We start from the raw sequence: 18,998 nt of genomic DNA on the forward strand, positions 1-18,998 counted from the left end.
CTCTGTTGTACTATTAAAAGAGACAAACAATGAAAAAAAGAAAAAAACCTGCACATACATCAGATGAACTAAGTAAATGACCTGCTTTTCCTCATGCTCTAATCCTTTTCAGTGATAGTAAAATTAAATGCCAATTACAGCAACAAGAGGTTACAACTAATAGAAAAGTTGTAATTTAAAAATAGTAGATTTCTGTTTAAAAGCTACAAATTGTGTACAGAGTGGAACTAAAGAGAAAATAACCATAATCAAGGCCAAGAGATTACTTTTTAAATTTCATATTGATAATAGGAGTAAATATAGTAGAAATCTCTCTTAGCAGATATATATAAATTTCTCATAAAATGATTTAAATTTCTGAATAATTATTACTCTTTCATCAATACATACATAGTGACTGCAAGAAAGAAAAATCTTCAGAATCATCAATAAATACACAGAATTACCCACTGAAATTCATGTTTTCGGCACTTTTTTTTTTTTTTTTTTTAATTTTTGTCAAAGTTTGTATTGGTTTTGCTTTACCTTTCACTCTAATTTTTCATGTGTGGAATAGAAAAGCTCAGGCTTTCTATTGTGGGGAAAAAAGCTGAAAATGAGTTTGCTTAACTGCGTTTTATACCGAGCGCAAAAGCAGACTGCCCATAAGGACTTGTCCTTGTTTCAACAGATGATACAATAAAGAAGCCAGTTGAAAAGATTTTACCTGTCCCTGAACTATTTTGTGGTCATTTATAACAGTTTTTGCAAGGAGCTTTCCGTATTGGTTAATTAGGATTCATTAGGATTTTAAGCAGCCAGCTTTAAATTACCAATCAACTTTCCTATTTATTGTGACGGAAACAACCATCCAACAACAAAAACCTTTCGCTGACGCCCAGCAGTGGTTTCAGGTTAGCCAAGGGATGTACAGTTTTTAGGGTCTGTGTAACAAGGAGTTGTTTAAGACCAAAGATAAATATTTCGCTGTAATCAATCAGGATGCCTTAGCTTTATCTCGGAAAGCTCTGCGTTCAGCAAGCCTGTTTAGCAGCTTTTCTGGAGATCATAAATCAAAGGATTCAGAATAATTTTCAGCATTTTTTGTAGTGAGGCCACTCTCCAGGTCTGCGCCTCACTGGGATGGTCCCTGGGATTAAACTGCGGTTGAGGCAGGAACAAATGAAGACAGTAATGACACTTGTCGCTGCTCTCTTTAGGGCCAAGAATCCACCAAAAATTCAGAGCTTGGTAGTTATTTTTTGATACATGGATTTACACTCAGATAAACTGACTCAAACCAGAAATCTTACTACCTCTAAAATGCAGATTATGCCACTGAAATTGCAAAATATAAAGTTTTGGACAATATCTATTACACTCAAAACTTTCACACAGACATTTATTACGATGATTCTGCACTTCAGTTAACTTGGGACACTCCACTCACTTCCAAGACAAAATTCTTTGGCTTTTGACAGCTTTACAAAGGAAATTTGCTATTCACACCACGCATGGAGGTATGTATTAATTTGCCTTTCACAGCGCGTGCAGTCCACTTTGCTGCTGATAATCTGCATAAAACTGGATTAACGAATCGGGAATCCTTGGGGTCACGACAGTCAGCGCGTACCGAAAGTGCCGTCCCATGATAGATTTGGCATGTATGTCTTCCTGAAGAGCTAGAAGGGCTGCTTCTCTACAGACTGCTGTTATCTGCAAAGAAACAGTAAAAAAAAAAACCAAACACACAGAGCGTTATTATTATAAAATACATCACTTGAAAGGAAGAAAGCAAGTACAAGGATATCAACATACTCCAAACGGCAGATACTTACAAGGACAGAGTTTCTCCAACTTCTTTTTTAATAAACGAGGCTGTGGGCGATTAGGACATCCAAGAAGCAGGATATAGCTCGAAATTCAAACCACAGTAACATTATATTTCATACTACAGTATGCTGCAAATCAACTTGATGATCCTATTACCTCGTGTTAAACTCCCCGCAACACCTGATAAATTAAAACCCCAACAACCAGCGATACATTTTTCTGTCCCCAAAGTGCAAGAGGCAGATATTCCCAGGCTCTGCGGGCACTTTTCTTTCTCAGCTTTACGCTGGGAAAGAAGTAAAAACAATTAATTCAGAAAGGAAGGCTAGAAGGAGAGGGGTGTGTGGAAGGGGAGGAGGGTTAAGGTCTCATACCCTGCAATGTGTTTTTAAGCTCTCTGGACTTCAGACAGCGGAAACAGACTGATGCCAGTGTCACTCTAAAGACACATTACTGTGGTGAAAAGAGCTTGTGGAATGAAAAGAGATATTGTGATTTCCAGTGCAACAGGGAAAACAGTGATTGATATTGACTGCTCCCTTATATCTGTAAATGAAAGAGCCAGCTGAAACACATTTGTCCAGCTATTCAGCATATTTTCTCTGTTTGTTCACTTACTGAAAAGAGTTCCCCTGCTTATGCTGTGCTAATGGTTGCCAAAGCCGTTTAGTAGCTTTTTAGAGGATTTAGCAGCATGTTTAGGAAGCTTTCACAAGAAAACATGCATGGATTTAGATGGCTTTGTCAACTTACAACAATATTACTATTAGTTCTGTGCTGCTCTAATGAGCAGCGAAGCTAAACACTGCTGTTATGCATTTTAATGCTTTTCAGGACTTCAGAGACAGTTGAACACGGAGGTGTAGCTGAGATTTAGGGCATCAGCTTCTTGAGGAGATAAGTAATACATCATCTAGAAAGTTAACAGAGGGATCTTGGTCTTTCCGGTCAGGTTTTTCTCTAAGCAAACTGTGACTATTTCCCTATCTCTTAAGACAAATACAAAGCTACTTAAAGAAAAAAAAAACCCAAACCAGATCAAACATACTGCCCCCCGCCCCCATCCCTGCCCAAGACCAAACCCAGAAATCTTTCAAAAGGGAGAAGACTGTTGATGGAAACCCAGATCCCAAGCATCCTGGACTCTAAACCTGTGATGGTCTTTGAAGGAGGAGTCCATTTCTCCTTGATAAATACTGCACTAAGGGCAAGTATTTCCACAAAAGGAAGAGACCTTCTGGGGGTTTTCATAGGAATTATTAAAAAAACCCTCAAAATGCAGTACAGCAGGTTTTGACTGTCCTGTTCTGCTCACAGAGACCATCGCCGATCTACAGCATCAAAATTATGAAACCTACAGCACAAGACGTTCACTTGTTTGAAACTGATGTGAAGCAGAAGCTGAAGGAAAGACTATCAAGGTGGCAGATGCAAAAACGAAGGAACACCACTCCCAGTCTTATTTCTTCCCGTTTCATTTGTACACTGATACACTTAGGAGGAATTTGCCCATAAACTGACACTTCTGAAGATGCTTTCACATTTTCTCTATGCTCTGCCAAGAGTATTGGTAAGTGATGATAATTAACCTCCAAAGGATATTTTTGTTTTAATTTTATTCTTAAGGACTGAATCATAAGTTCTGTGATAACTGAAAATTACTAGACATGAGGAAGCACCAGAAAACTGATTTTTTTTTTTCCGGCTTCCCAGGAGTATTTCAGCTGTTTTTAAGGGAAGAGGAAAGAATTTTAAGGCATGAATTATCATTCTCTTTTTTTTTTTTTTTTTTTTCCTGGCTGCACTCAGCATTTTTGCGGACTGAATCTTTTATATATTCTCGAGTAACAAACAGCAGGCATTATGGCACAGCGTTTAAAATCTGGGCCCTCACGTCTGGTCACAGATGTCACGTGGAGTTGTTTCCATTCCTGGGCTAACCCAGAGTATCAGGTTTCTGAGGTAAGAGATTCGACAAGGCAAGTTTGATTATTTTTCTTTGTTCAAGTATGAAAACTTCAAAAAAAAAAAAAAAAAGAAGTCCTCACAAGCATTCTCACCAGCTAGTAAAGCTATATGACTCATGGAAGCAAACACAAGTGGTAATATAGCCACAGTGAAATGAGAATGAATTCACCTGGTGAAATCTGCTGCATTATGGGCCTAAGGTCTACTGGTTTTTCATACAAATTTCTTGCCACAGTAACGTTAGGACATTTCTTACTAGACCAAGCAACTGAAGGGTTTTTAAATACCATTTCTGCCTAGATTAAAAACCAACACAGATCGAGTCAAGCCAGGCAAAGAGGGAAGGTAGCAGAAGGGACTAATTGACAACAAAAGAAGAAAGCCAGCGGCTTTGCAGCAAGGTACGGGTCCTTCCGAGGCCCAGCGGCACTCTGAAACCAGAGGCTGCATCTAGATCATCAGTTTTAAAACCTCACTACAGACCTATCCTCAATAAATTTGTCCAATTCCTTGCTTAAATCACTTCTCCTTTTGACCTCCACAACGTCATCCTGTAATGAGTGCCACGGTCTAATCATGCATCACATAAAAAAAGCACTTTTGTTTTTCTTAAACCTGGTAATTTCAGCAAGTGCCTCCTAGTTCCTGTGTTATGAGAACGGTGATTCATCTGTTGCTCCCTGTTCACCTTCCCCGTACCGTCAGTGGTTTTACAGAGTTTTATCTCATCCTCTCGCAGTCAAGTCTTTGCAAGCTGAAGAGTCCTCAGTGATTCAGTCCCTGCTCCTGTAGAACCTGTCCATCCTTCAGCCCATCCGCCGTGTCGTCTTCGCTCGTCCTGCCCACGGAGGGAGCCGTACCACAGCACAGCCGTGTTTCTGGGCTGCTCGCAGTTCCTTTCCTATTACTGAATTTGCCTTCATATTAGCGCCCAGATGATTTTTCTCTCAAAATTATCCACACTGCCTCCAGTATCTTTCCCGGAGTGACAATATCTAATTTAGCTCGTACACGTGTGAATTTGAAGCCTGGGTGATTTTCTTTTCTTTCCGTTGCATTTATCAGCATGAATAGCCTCTGCCTGCCTCTATAAATGAACGCTGTGAACCAACATTACCTGCCTGCCAGTTTTGAGACAATTCTTAAATATTTTCAAACACAAGCCCAAGGGATGACCATTTTTACCTTTTCAGTATAAAAAAAAAAAAAAGGAAAAAAAAAAGTACAGTCTTTTGGATCTCTGTGTGTTGTGAGGAACAGGAACAATGTCCTAGTCCTGTTCCAAAGGCAAAATTGCAGCTCGACGTACTGAAGGACAAAGTAGATATTCTTGACTGCATCTGAATATAGAGTGGCTTTCAGCACTGACTGTTAAAGCAGTAATGAAGACATTTAAGTGATCATCAGAAACAACAGAGATGAAAAAGCAACAGACCAGGCACCAGGCAATTAAGCAATAACTGCTGAGGTGTGGGGTGTTATTGCAGTGATGAATAGCCTGCCAGGTGTGGTTGAATTCTATTGAATCTATGAGTACCAGAATATACCCTAGTTTGATTATTAATATCATTATAAATCAAAGTTTAACAAACACAATTATCATTTTCAGTGGAATGAGGGCAAATTACTGACCTATGCATTAGTCTGCTGTCTCTCTTAGCATGGTAATAATTTTGAACTCGTGTATTAAAACCAAATTATTGTTTTTTTAAAGGACCGATTTATCTTCCGAATGAGCGCTTTAAGACCAGACAATGTATGACTAATTCAGAATCCTCTTCAAAGTCAAAAAGGCGACAGTATCAAGTTATCCAGGGAGGAAAGGAGAACTAAAAATTTGCTATCTGAACCACACACACACTGACCAGTAACAAGCAAAGCCACGCACAAGCTCACAGCTACAGTGCAAACAATGATGAGTCCCAAAAAGAAATGGATTTACACCTAGTCGTTCCCTCCCTCCTCATTTCACTCCCAGCAACAATAAAATGCCCAGTGCCAGTTACTGTTCCCTGAATCCACAGCATTCAGCACAACCCATCTTTCTCCCCAAACCAATGGTTACACTGGCTGATTCAGCTCGGCCAATTCTCCCCCATTCTGGCATTAAGCACCAACTCTTTCCAGTGGACTGAAAGTCCTTTTCAGCTTCTTTGTAGTTAAAGTGCTCTAAATAGCTTTAAAGAATCTTTAAAAAAAAAAAAAGGAAAAAAAAAAAAAAAAAAAAGAGAGGAAAAAAAGAAATAAGCTTCTGTGTTAAAGCCTTAGGTATTTTCAAGAAAGTGGTTTTGTGAGTGCAGGGTCTGTTGGGAACACCTGTGAATGTCGGGTTTAATTGGGCTGCAGCTGGTGTCGATTGTGTGCGCAGTAACTGGCAGCCACTGGCTGGCTGGACATTGTGTTTCATTTTTCCTTTTTCCTTCCTTTTTAACTCGCTCCTCCACCCCGCCAGTTAAAGTTGTAAGGGATTGTGTGTAAGAGGGATTAGGAGCCTGGAAACAGAATAGTACCCTGCGGTTCGTGAATAGTGCAAATTGTGGCGCTTCCCGGATGAAAACTACCTGCGAGACCGCGCGCCCATGCCGTGCACGCCTGCCAGGCAGCGTCAAAGGGAGGCTGTCTATAGGTTTGGGGAGTTTGCTTTCCCGCTCTGTTAAGGAGAGATAAAAGGTTTATACATGGCATTTTAAAACGACATGAATAACTCCTGGGTCAGGACATCTGTTTCTCACCCAGGCAAATTCCTACCCGCGTCAGGCACCTCCTCGCGCGCCTGCGTCGAAGCTGCTAATAGCTTTGTCTCCACAAAACTGGGGAAGTTGAAAAGCTCTCAGGACCCAGGGCCATCACCTGATTGAGGAAAGAGGTGGGTATGGATGCCTTTCCGAAGCAAGAAAACAAGTCAGGAGAAGATGCACCATAGGCAGAGAGGCTAAAAGGGAGTAGCAGGGCACGGCTGCTGACTGTATCCTAAAACCAACACGAATATCTCAACTCAGTGCAACACCAGCAGCACACAGCTTTCCGCAGGGGATTTGTAGGAGGCTCAGCACCGTGTTGGGCAGACTTGGTAGATACCTCGAGGTTTTTTTGCCACCCCCAGCAGGTCACTCCTGCTCAAAGCGTGGGACGCCGCAGCCCCTCTTTCCCCCTTCTCCTTTGTGCAGGCACCACCCGCTGCCGGCTGTGGGCTCCCACCCGTCTCTTGTGCTGGCTCCGGCGCTAAGCTGGCCCTTTCATTAACTGATTCAATGCACCAGACCATCAGAAAACTAATCCAGAAAAAAAAAAAAAAAAAAAAAAAGCCCGAAAAGCCCGTTAGCTTGCCGCTGAGGTATTGAGATGGGCTCGCAGGGGGATTCGACAAGCTCCAGTCGGCATGGGAGGGGTGGAGAGCACAGCAAGCGGGGGGACGCCTCCTCCTCCAGCAGCGGAGAGCTGCTGGGTCGCTTCACGAAATTTTGTGCTCGCTTGCCCCGTTTTAGCATCCCCCTGCTGCTGCTGATGCGCGTGGCGGTCTGTCTGAACTAGCTCAGGTACCGCAGCGGGATGCTGGCTGAGCTAGGGAGACCTGCCCTAGATAATGCTTTTGTACAACACGCTACTTGGACAGATAAAAATCCTTCTTTTAGATGTCACATATACCATTTTTTCTTTACAGTGGGCTAAACTGAGGGGCTCTTAACCAGCGAGAGGTGGAGTTTTTAATGTATTTCAAAAAGGTTTAAATTTATTACTTCTCTCATGTTTCAACTTCCCTGCTTCAGGTATCAAACAGCTGAAACTGGGAAATACAAGGTAATGTGCCTTTTTTCTCTTCTCTGAGAAGAGAAATTCTTACAGACCACTACGAATCTTGTTCTATTTTGGAGAAAAAGTTTCCAATACTATGAAATAATTGATCACCCTGTGATAAATTTTGGTCTAATCTTTGAAAGACAAAGAATCGCCCCTGGCTGTGTATCTCATCGCTCCTCTCAATTCTACGATCTGTAGATTCAAATAGGATGGATTATACATTTGGGCATTTTGCAAATGGAAAATAAACTATTCTAACTGGAAAATATAAAGTACAAACTATATTAGCACAATGCTTTTCACACAGTGTCCATTCATTCCTCAGATTCATGTACTGTACCTACCACTGGAGCTTTGGAGTGAATTTACTTCATATATGTTTGTCGCTCTATAAAACTTTCCTAACTAAAGGGTGCAAGGCACTCACAGGCCACGCAAGTGCCTCAGTGAGAAAGAGGCTTCTTTGATCTCTAAGAAACGATGTTTTAAAATGTCCTTAGTTTTCCTCAAGTGAAAGTGCGTACATCTGTATGGTTCTGTATTCATGAACACTGCCTTGGAACAGATGAGTTCCTATTCGTGTTGCAGTCGTCCTCTGCAACGATACCCTGTAATTAAACATTATGTTCCATAAAAAGACAGACTTCTTTCTTCCTTGTTTATTAAAGAGGCATTCAATAGGAGCGGACATTGGATCGTCTACTTTCAAACAGGTCTGTAGTGACGAAGCAGCACCTTCACAATTCTTAAATAAAAAGGACAGGTATTGTGTGTATCTCTTGTCGCTGATCCAACAGGCTGAGCAAACAATCTCTGCTACTCCTGACTTCTTTTATGAGAAGTTGTTAAGGAAACGTAATTGGACAAAACCAGCTCCTTTAACAATGTCTGTAAGTGACCTTAGTTCAGAACAGACTGGCCCAAATCTCCACTATTCAACCTACAGCTTGCTTATTTGTGTAAATTTTGCAGATTGATGTGCATGTGACCATGCTCGTGGGTGTCCCCAGCTTACCTGAGGTGCTGCACAGGGACATAAAGTGATTGTGCCACCTGAATACATCTGGTCAGACCACGACGATGGTTCTCACTCAGCTCTTTCCGTGATGGCCACAGCTGCCTCGGGGGGCCGCAGCAGAGACCAAGTCCTCCTTCTGCCCCCTCTTCCCCGTCTCAGCCCGGATGGTCAGGCTTCAGACTCACCTCTTCTACCTGCTGCGGTCAACTGGTGCCACAGAGCCCGGCGCATCGGCCAGGGGCTGATCCAGACAGCTGGCCAGTTGCTCTTGTGGGATAACAGCATCGTGGCAACAATTAGTGAGACTGCGGTGACCACAAAATGCTGCGTTTAATTGTTCTTACAGTACCAAAACCAGAGTACGGCTTATGCCTGGGCAGCAGACAGTATCACATGTATCAGTAGCTCTTATTATTCTATAAAGTTTAAACACGCCCAGAGAAGAAAAGAGAAAGATGAGGTATGTAGCCAAAATTAGGCATATGTATCATAGCTGTAGCACATGATGACAGCTAAAGAGAATAAACCAGAGCCTTCAGTGGTACATGCTAAGTGTCATCACACATACCTCTGCTCATCCCGACATGTTCTAACAGAGCGAAGCTTTGACTCCATCTGCAAGCTTTCTTTTTTACTCTTTCCACTCTCTTAAAAAATATTACTAGATGTGGTATCCTTCCAAGCAATATATAAAACATGTAAATTCCAATTTAACTTTTGTAACTACAAGCCCAAAATGCAGCTATTTTCCAAAAAGCACGCTGTCGATATGGCTCCCATCACTTTGGCAGAGACGTGGCATAGCTACACCTTTCACAAAGGAATTCCGTAACAAAACGAGTTTTTACATGCTGGGACTAAATATTTTTAAACAGCACTCTCTGCCAACTTAGAGTTTCAGCTATATTTGTGCAACTTAAAAAAAAAAATAAAGAAAGAAAAATCACACACATGTTTCTATACAAGATTAAGCTGCATTTCTGGTTAACCTCAGAATTATTTCATTTTTATATAAACATTTAATGAGAAAGTTTAACTTCTTCCCTTCAGTGAGGAAAAGGAAGCCAAGCCACTAGAAAAACAGAGTCTTTCTATATGTGTGTGTGCATGTGTGTGTGTGTGCACACTCATTTTAATTAAAGGTAATTAACAGAATACTGTGTTCTCACTCACGCTTTGCTGTTACTACAGAGGACCCGTACACAGAGCCAATGCTATTTTGTTGAACGCCCCTAGCAAGACAGATTGAATTATGCAACTAAAAATTGAAAACTAGAAGACTTGGAGGACATCATTCGTTGTAGCTGTCATGAGTTTCTCTCTAGAAAAGCAAAACAAAAGAAAAAAACCTACAAAACAGATTTGGCAGCTTCTACCTTATGAAACCTGTCATAGTGTGGGTGTTAAGTGGTTGCGTCGCTTTCTTTTCAGATTTTGAGGCAGACAGATACGAGGTCGGGCGATACATTCAGCATACTCCGTATTCCTTGCACTGAAAAATAATTCATGCCTTTGCTTCTCAAACCAGAAATTCCTTTCCCAAGTCTAACCTGGGAGAGTAGCAAAGGCCTTAGACTCCTACCAAAACAAAGCAAGTAAAAGCAATTCTGCAAAAGAAATTGGGAGAAGTGCCCTCTCTTCCCTAAAAATATTTATTTTTCTTGTCGACAGAGCATAGCCAATCTAGAACTGTCTTTCATCTCCTTTCAGCTCCATCAGCTTTTCTATTACATCCCATCATCATTTAAAGATTGCTAGAGCCCTAAACTCGAATCCATCCAACAAAAGCAGAAAGCAAAAAATTCTTTTTTTCATGGGTTTATTGAAACCTTCTTTTTCATCTTGTCTTTGGAGCTACGGCAAATATTGCCTCTGATTTGGATCTTGCATAGCCGGTTAACAGCAACTGTATTTGTGGTTACCTACGTATGAGATATCATAATATAATATCGTAAAAGCAAATGAACTCAGTTAAAAGTAGTGGCCAGGAAGTCTAGCAAATCTTCTGGCCTCTTAGTGTTTCTATCAATTGGGATAGAAAGCATACAAATCCTATGATAACGAGAGAGATGTATACTTTTTGGGCCTCTGTGTGGCTATTTACACATCCTAAGTTGAGGCAGGGAGTGAGAAGAGACATTTGTTGTGTAGAGCCTGTAGATTGCAAGATAAAGAACATCCTTAATGGAAGCCCTCTTCCTTTTTCATTTATTGGGTTCTCAGTTCCCGGAAGGTGCGAGATGTCTCCTGTGCAGTATCTATTTCCCTGGCAGAATGCTCGAGGAATTTCAGACTGTTTCTAAGTTTACCTCTTGAAGCTTCCCATGGTACCCAGCTGCTCATGTTTCCCAAGAAAATCAGGGAGGAGGGCTACTGCATGCCTGTATTCCGGAGAGGCAGAATATGGCTGGGAGAACAGGCAGACCTAGAAAGCAATTAGGCCACAGCTAGATGCCTCCGTGTACAGTTATTACTCCTTAAGGAGGAAGCAAAAAGGCTGGTAAAGAACTTAAAGTAAGTCTTAACGCAAGTTTTGCTTGTGGAAGAAAAGAAGTAATTATAGCAAGAAAAAAAGCAATGAATGATACAAATATATGAAATAAGCAGTGTACCAACTATTATCTTGAGGTTAAGGATTTATGTAAGTGGTATATTTTAATGGAATAGAAAGGCAATAAAATATCAGTAAGACAGGCACAACAGTGTGACCTGTGCTGCCCAGCAGTCAGTCTAAACCAGAGATGCCCTGGTCACCACCTCTTTTTGATCTGACCCCTTGATGAGCCCGTTCAAGGCCAACCAGCAGAAACCTAATCTAGTAAGACAGAAGAGAGTAGTTTGTGCTGGTTTAGCATCCCAAACTGGCTCACCCAGGATGCAGACAGGAAGGCAGGCAAGGGAGGAAGGCTCTGAAGGCAGCGAGAGGAGAAGACTGCAGCACACAGTGGGTTTAAAGCACACCAAAGCTGAGAGACATACTGAATCTACACACAAACGCTTTCACTCGTGCAATTTGTTTCACTCATCTGCTAATTCAAAAGCCAATGCAAGATGCATTTAATTAAGAAAAGTATATGCCTGATGTATATAGAGACACATTCGCTACTGCAGGCAGCCTTGCAAGTGGGCAGCCCCCATGCTTCTCCTAAGGATCCTGGTGTTCTGACTTGACACCCCTTGATCTACTGTTTTTAAGATCTGCATGCTTAAAAAAACCCCGGTATTCTGAGTTCTTCAGTCATAAACAATCAATACAATTCTACTGTCAATAACAGTGTATCTGCTGACCACTTTCAGTTTCAATAAAAGCTTCGAACAACACATCTCAGGTGTGTTCCTGTTGTGTCTACTGAATATAGTCCATAGTTAAATGTGACCCACTGCTTCTGGTCTAAAATTCCCCAGCCCAGTGAATCACTGAACCCGTACTGTAAGGGATTCACAAAGTACTATCCCAAAGTACCATCTCCCTCACAAGTGGAGCAGCTTGTCGCCAGTATAGTTGGCCCCCATCACTCCGGGAACGAGCCACAGAACAGAATGAGGCAGCATAAGGTAAAACTCTGGACTGCAAGAACCTGTAGTCAGAGCTGTCATTTACCTTCAGTGAAAAGCTATGAGCAACCAGATTAGCAAGGCATCTGCTTTAGCATTGTTAAGATGAAAACTTGTCATTTCAGTGTCCTGCAGCTGAGAAAACTGAATCCATGTCACGTCTAAAAGTCACTTCAGTATCCTGGATAACTGGATCTGCTACTCCGTGGATAACATCTAATTCAGCAAATTCCTCCACTACTTCTCTTTCATACTTGTAAACTCCTTCTCAGTTTGTGCCATGTTATTGCAAAAACCTCCTTGGTCTCTTGGGTTTTCTCCCCCTCCTTCCTTGTCTAGGCAAGACAATGTAATGCAAATTTCCAGCACTATGAAGACTTGGAAAATGGGTCATTTGCATTTCTCTTCACTTAACAGAGACATTTTATGTTCAAAATTTATCCTCAACATTTTTGCAAATATGCATAGGAGGAAGCAGAGGAGTCTCCCTTCCCTTTCCTCCAGGTTGTCTGCAGCTTGCTTTTTAACATTAACAGCATTTGAGCTTCTAAGAAGTTGCAGACCAGCATGATACACAAACAATTTAAGGCCAAAAATTTATGACATTTATGCTTAATAGTGTTCAGCCACGAGGACCCCCCCTAGAGCCCTGTGACATTTGCTGTCCTTGGCCACAGTGCTCTAGATTCAACGTTCCCCACTTCAAGCCCTTGCCTTTGGCGCTTGCATCAAAGCAGAGCAGCTCTGGGCCCTCTGCCCTGAAGGCACAAATCTGCAAGCCCCCAGGAGGCCCCTCAGGCCACCCAAGCCCTGCAGAGAGGCACCTACCTTTTCCCAGAAGTGACAGGGGGAGGTGAGAGTGATCACACCCATTAGGTAGGTGCTTAACATTTGAGGAAGGAAGGCTGTAGACACTGTGGAATAGGGCATTACTGTTTTCACAGTCACCAAGATAACGCCAGGTGTCTCCCACCTTTCCTGGCACCAGGAAGACTAGATAGCATCTAACACCGCGGCAGAGGCTGAGATCAAGGGAGGAGGGAATGACACCCGAAGGAGCTGCTATAGCTGTAGCACAGCAGAAAGCGCGCTGAGAAAGGTTGACTGTAATAAAACTAAGGGCCACAGCAAAAAAAAAAACCCAAAACCTCAAAAACCATTAAGAAATGTTAGTGCAACCAGCAACAGGGCTGGCCTGTGCAACTGAAGTGCTCCCAAGGTTTAAGGGACAGTTACACATCGAAGCCACCGTAAGGTTTGCTGCAGGAGTGAGCCTCTTGCTATGCGGTTGGTGTGAAGTCCGCCAGAGAAAAGATTCCGCTTCCCCCAGTTTCCACCACTAGAGAAAGGAATTGTTATCAGCTGTCTTTGTCCAAACAGCTACAAAGAGAGAGGAGGAAAGGAAGATGAAAGGAATAACTATTATGGAGAGTAATAGGAAAGACAGACAGGACCCTTGGGCTGGGAGGGCTTTTGGCAGAAGGGAAGAAGGAGAAAATGAGAAAAAAAGCAACAGTACTGCGGGTTGTGCAGATCCTAGCCAGCCCTCAACTCCATAGCCTGAAGCGTAAGAACAAAAAGCAGCCTTAGCCCGTACTGCAAACCTCTGTACAAGAAACAAGCAAGCCTGGATCTTCAAAATGTCTAGCGGTCGTCTTTGGGGGAAGCTGGGTGAGTACACGGGAAAAGATCACCTGCTCCTCTTACCTGCTGTGGATGCACTCTTCTTGCTAGAGCCTGCAGCACACGTCTGCCTTCTCATGAATTTCCATAAATATTCTACTGTATGAATTGTGCAGCCATCTTACAGAATTACACAACAAGCACAACTGCTCTCCTCGGTGCCATTCTAGCCTATCTAGCAGGCTCAGAAATCACCTAGTCATCCACTTTGCATGGCACAGATATGTAGAGGAGGATGCTAAGGATGAGAGCATCCAACAGCACGTGCCAAGTGGCCATGAGTGGAAAGGGAAGAAAATATAGAACATTTTAATTAGCGGGCAATGCTGGTTTTAAAAGACAGATTTAAAAGAAATAATCTGTCTTTAGCTAACACTGCTCTGTCTTCCTAGCAAGGATTCCTACAGCTGGTATTGTCCCCAGCCCCTTGTCAAGAGATGAGTTCCCAAGATTTGCTCAGGAATTGCCTATGTGCATGAGAAAAGCGTGAGCTTTCCACTTTCCAGTGTATTATATTTACTTATTTCAAGTTAGATGCACAGACACTAGGACTGGGACAGAAAGTGCTGTAGCCCCTCTCCAAACACAGTAAAAGATGATCACAAGAATGAAGACAGCACATACAGCCTGCTACCACAGAAGCACTGGTTTCCATGCTGAACGAAAAAACAAATGCTATTTTCTCTCCGCTTTGTCATTATTCAGTACTGCAAAGACCATTCTTAATGTTTCCTACTTGATATCAAACGTAATACTTTTCATGGCATCTGGAAGACTTTGTGATATCAATCGTTTGCTTTGTATGGCGTAAGTTCTAAATGCCTGAAATGTCATGGGGAAGCTGGATTTCATTGCTTCCCTTCATTTGTGTGACACCACAGGACTGTTACTCACCGCAGCAGCCCGAACTTGTGAAGGCACCTGCTTTAGCCAAAAGGGTACATACAAAGTGCCTCACCTGCGTGTTCACAGGCTGCATCAGAAAGTAATTCGGAAAATGCATCAGCTGTAATTCGGAAAGCCTCGCTCGTGCTGTAATGCGCATCTCCTAGTTATCAAGCACGGTGATGACGTACCAATCAAACACCGTAACTCCGACAGACTGGGTAATGGCGCAGCGTCACAGCACCACTCCAGCATTGAAATTTCCCCTCCCACATATAACCACGTCGGGAACAGCAGCCACAGCACCACAGAGCCCTGAAACAATGCAGGACTCTCACTCTGCGTCATTAAATGCTATTTTGCAAAATTAAAGGCCACAAGTCAGTCATATTGTATCCATAAGCACACACATGCCACAGGCCTCTCCCGTTCCGATACCTCCCTCAGATGTGGATCATTCAAAAGCCCACAGAAGACATACTTCAGCTTTCATACTTTTTTTTTTTTTTGGTAAGAGGAGGACCTTCCACCCTTCAGTGGACACAGTATTCAAACCACACTGCCAAATATTATATGATGTCCTTTCCAGAGTTAATTTTTAATTTCCTGACTCTACTGCATGAGAAATTTTCAAACTGTCTTGGCAGTCACTTCACGGCATGTGCAGACCTAATTGCAGAAGTGAATGCAGAGTCAGCCCAAACGAAAACCTCCGGACTAACTGAAGAATTTCTGCAGAATTAGTTACTTGGTTGAATTAAGTTCCAGAGAGCACCGCAGTCCGAGAAACGATTGCAAATGTAACGCAAAGGGTGTAAACCTTTCTTGCTCCAGCCTGCTGTGCAGTAAGGGGAGGCAGGTGTCTTCAACGTGTCACTCAAAAACCCAATCACTTTTTCCATTTTCATTTTTTAACGCCACAATTCGTAACCCACAAATGTTGTGCGTGGCTATAAATCTTGGCACCCTCTCCACTATGAAAGAATTTGCCCTGGTCTTCGATTTTCTTCGCTTTACCTTAAGTCACCCTAATCATGCTGACATCTACTATCAATGATTATATTAGCCCTAAAAGATCCTTAAACAAATGAAAAAGACTGACTTCCACTCCTAAAGTTCTGCTTCCAATTTTCTAAAGGAAATTAAATAATGTATAAATCAAATGCTGGGCGCAGGCCCAGGCAGCTGAACATCGCTTTGTCCTTTCAAAGTGCAGAGGAAGTGTCTGCTACAGAAGGGACAAGCCAAGAGAAATAAAGCTTAACCTCAGCTCCATGTGAAAGTGATTTGGGATAATCGGGGGAATCTGCAAAGAGGTTAAAACGGGGACCACATACAAACAGGAGAACTTTACATGATGATCAAAAATATATCAAGACCTGACCTTCACCTGGGGGAGCTGCACAGCCCCGACAGTCTGTTACACCAAAGCAGAGTACGAAGGGCAGGAGAAAGAAGAGACGAGCAGGAAGTCAAAAATCTATTTATAGCCGGCATTTGTCATGTCATGGAAAACTTATCAGGATTTTTTTCAGTTTGCAAGATTTATAAATAAGTACTGCCTGACAACCAAGTCAGCTACGCAGTAAATGTACCCGCTACTTTCCAGCTCCCCTTTAGCTAATACATACTACTTAGATTATTAAGTCAGCCACCAAGGGACTTCTTAATTTATGTACTATTGATGGACTGCTGATCCTTCTCTTTAACACAGTATATATCTAGAAGGGGAAAAAAAAAAAACAGTAAAAGTGTGCTAGATATTTTCCTGGTATTAAATTCTAAGCAAAAGATTGCTTTAATTGCTACAAGGCATTTCTTAAAACTATTTGGAACAGATGTATTTTGTAATATGATTTCTCTATTAAAAGAAGATGCTGAGCAAGTTCACATGGCTTCAACAAAAGTTTACACTGACATTTTTGCACATAGAAGAGTGGGTTTGAAATCTCAAATCAGCACTAGACTTCATAATTAGTCAACATAACCCTCTTCGCATAACCCAAACTATGTCCTCTCTTGGCTATTTACAAAATCTTCCTCTCCTCACCTTTAAAAAGTACCGAATATTTCGGATGCAATGCAAACAGCCCTTAAACTTAGACAACAGAAAAGCCTAGTCTTTACACTTTCCTGAGAGAGCAGCAAAATTATTTTCAGCGCTGTCATTTAGCGGTTGTTTGGTCTGTCAAATGCTACTTGAGTAGCTGGCAAAGCAGGGGTAGCCACCTAACAGTTAACGTATACATGTGAATTCAACAAACATCCTGCCTAGCTGTTGCAAACATGTCAGGAAATGCTTCACTGTTAAAAAAAAAAAAAGTAAATCCCCAAACAAGACGACTATCGATTTCTTTCCCTTTTACAAAGTCGAGTCTGTATATAGATTCTTACTTTGTAGAGTTATTTTAAAGTACATAATGAGTGCTACTGCCATTTAAATCTCAGGATACAAATTCATCTGAACATTAAGCACACTTGATTCAGAAGAACCAATAGGTTTACTGGGTTCACAGACTTGTAATTTACCTACAATTATCCGTATATTTCCTGAGAGAGAGAAAAAGATTAGAACAGGCTTCAGGAATGCTATTTTAGTATAAAGAGCCAATTTGATGGACTCTCATGAGCTGGGAGATTCTCCTCTCCATCTCCCTGCTACCTCTCTCACAACATACCCCCTGTGAATGAAGCATTAGCCCGTGCTAAGATTGTGTTTAAAAAGCAAACCAAGCAAAGGAACTAGGGGGCTTTAGTGGGACCACAGGGCTTTACACAAACAGTACTAGAATAAACACCTCTGTAAAGGCCTCCAAGTTTCACATCACTTTGTCTCTGCAGGTTACCAAATATCAGTAACAAGAAGAAAAAAAACAAACCATAAAGAAGGATGGGAAGAAGTAGGAAGTTTTCACAGAATGTGGTTGTTTGCCATCCTTGAACTTAAACAAAACCAGACACACAATATGTTACTCACACATGAAAAGAGAAAAGCCAAAAAGAGAAGGAGAGACTTCTCTCTTTTCCTCCCTCCTTGTTTCAAGAAAGCGTCCCTGAAAGCACACACGCATCTGCTTTGGGTCCCTTGACGTCAGTAAACACAACTGAAGTAAAGCACATGGTTAAATACGTTCCAAAACATTTATCTGCTTTTAATAATTGGAAGCTAAATGGAAGCTATAAATCAATGAGCAGAACATGTTCAATCAGCAAACAAGACCTATTTAAGGTGATGGTACTCAAGGGTCCTGCAAAATTTTGGACTCAGTAGAGACAGTTTCTAACGCGGAATTCAATCAATTAATTTCTGAATGCTAAAATACGTGCACTGCTAACAGAAAGGAGTTGTGATTAATACTAGCATGTCATATTTCTTTGGTGCTTTATATGTTGAACACAGCATTAACATTAAATAGTTAACCTAATTACAGCTAGGTTATTATGTGCAAAGCGCCTAGCAGAAGTGGTGGTATCCTGGGTTCCCCAACTCCCACGTGGTATGTATCTAACAGAAAGATCTTCTACAAACTACTGTCCTTCTTTTTCACAGTCACACGAATCTTCCGCTCCCAAGGTGTAAACTGTCTGCATTTCATTCACATCTAAGCCTGTTAAACACCCGACGCAGAAAGCCAGGGGCTTCCACGGAGAGCCACAACACGAGCAGAGAGCAGGCAACAAAACAGTCACTAAGGATTTCTACCTATTTTTTAAATACCAATGTCTCCAGTAAAAAGAAAATAGGAAGAAAAGTGAAGGTCTGGTACGAGGCTACTCATCCCTGCTGGGTAATTTTGCTAAGGCTGCTGGGCAGGAAGCTGTGGTCGGCAGCTCAGGCAGCGTGTGGCCGGCGCTCTGGGAGAGGATGGGAGAGGGGTAAGCAATATGGGCTCTTCCGCTGGAGCGTGGGAGGTATCACACACCAGGGACCTCGGCAAGGTTAAGCAAAAGTTGCTCCAAACGGGAGTCAGCCATTTGACTGTCCCTTTTCTAAAGGACATTACAGGTCTTGGCTCTGCTACCGATGGAATTTTTCAGCACCTAGCAAGCTCTTGCTGACACCTGGGATGGCTTCCCTTCCTGGGATCAGTGCTCATTCACATCCTAAACCTCACGGACTGCTATTAGCTCCCTGTGACAGACTCCAGTCTGCTAGAATCTGTAGAGCAACTATCCATGCATGTGTCGTCTTTATACAGGTACTCAGCCCCTAGAAACAACAAGACCTGCAATAATCTACAGTGACTTTGAGGTGGTTACCACCTGACACAACCATTTA

General features: G+C 42.1%; 1 protein-coding gene across 1 annotated transcript in view; it reads right to left on the minus strand.

Moving 5' to 3' along the window:
* Positions 1–1,518: 1,518 nt before the first annotated feature.
* AFG2A (AAA ATPase AFG2A) overlaps positions 1,519–18,998 on the minus strand; it is a 202,632-nt gene continuing 185,152 nt past the window's right edge. The window contains exon 16 of the mRNA XM_086463673.1: positions 1,519–1,695. Coding sequence (XP_086319799.1) covers positions 1,519–1,695 — 177 coding nt within the window. The remainder of the gene's footprint in view (positions 1,696–18,998) is intronic.

The sequence above is a fragment of the Leptosomus discolor genome, chromosome 4, assembly GCF_034619465.1.
Source record: "Leptosomus discolor isolate bLepDis1 chromosome 4, bLepDis1.hap2, whole genome shotgun sequence".
NCBI lineage: Eukaryota > Metazoa > Chordata > Aves > Leptosomiformes > Leptosomidae > Leptosomus > Leptosomus discolor.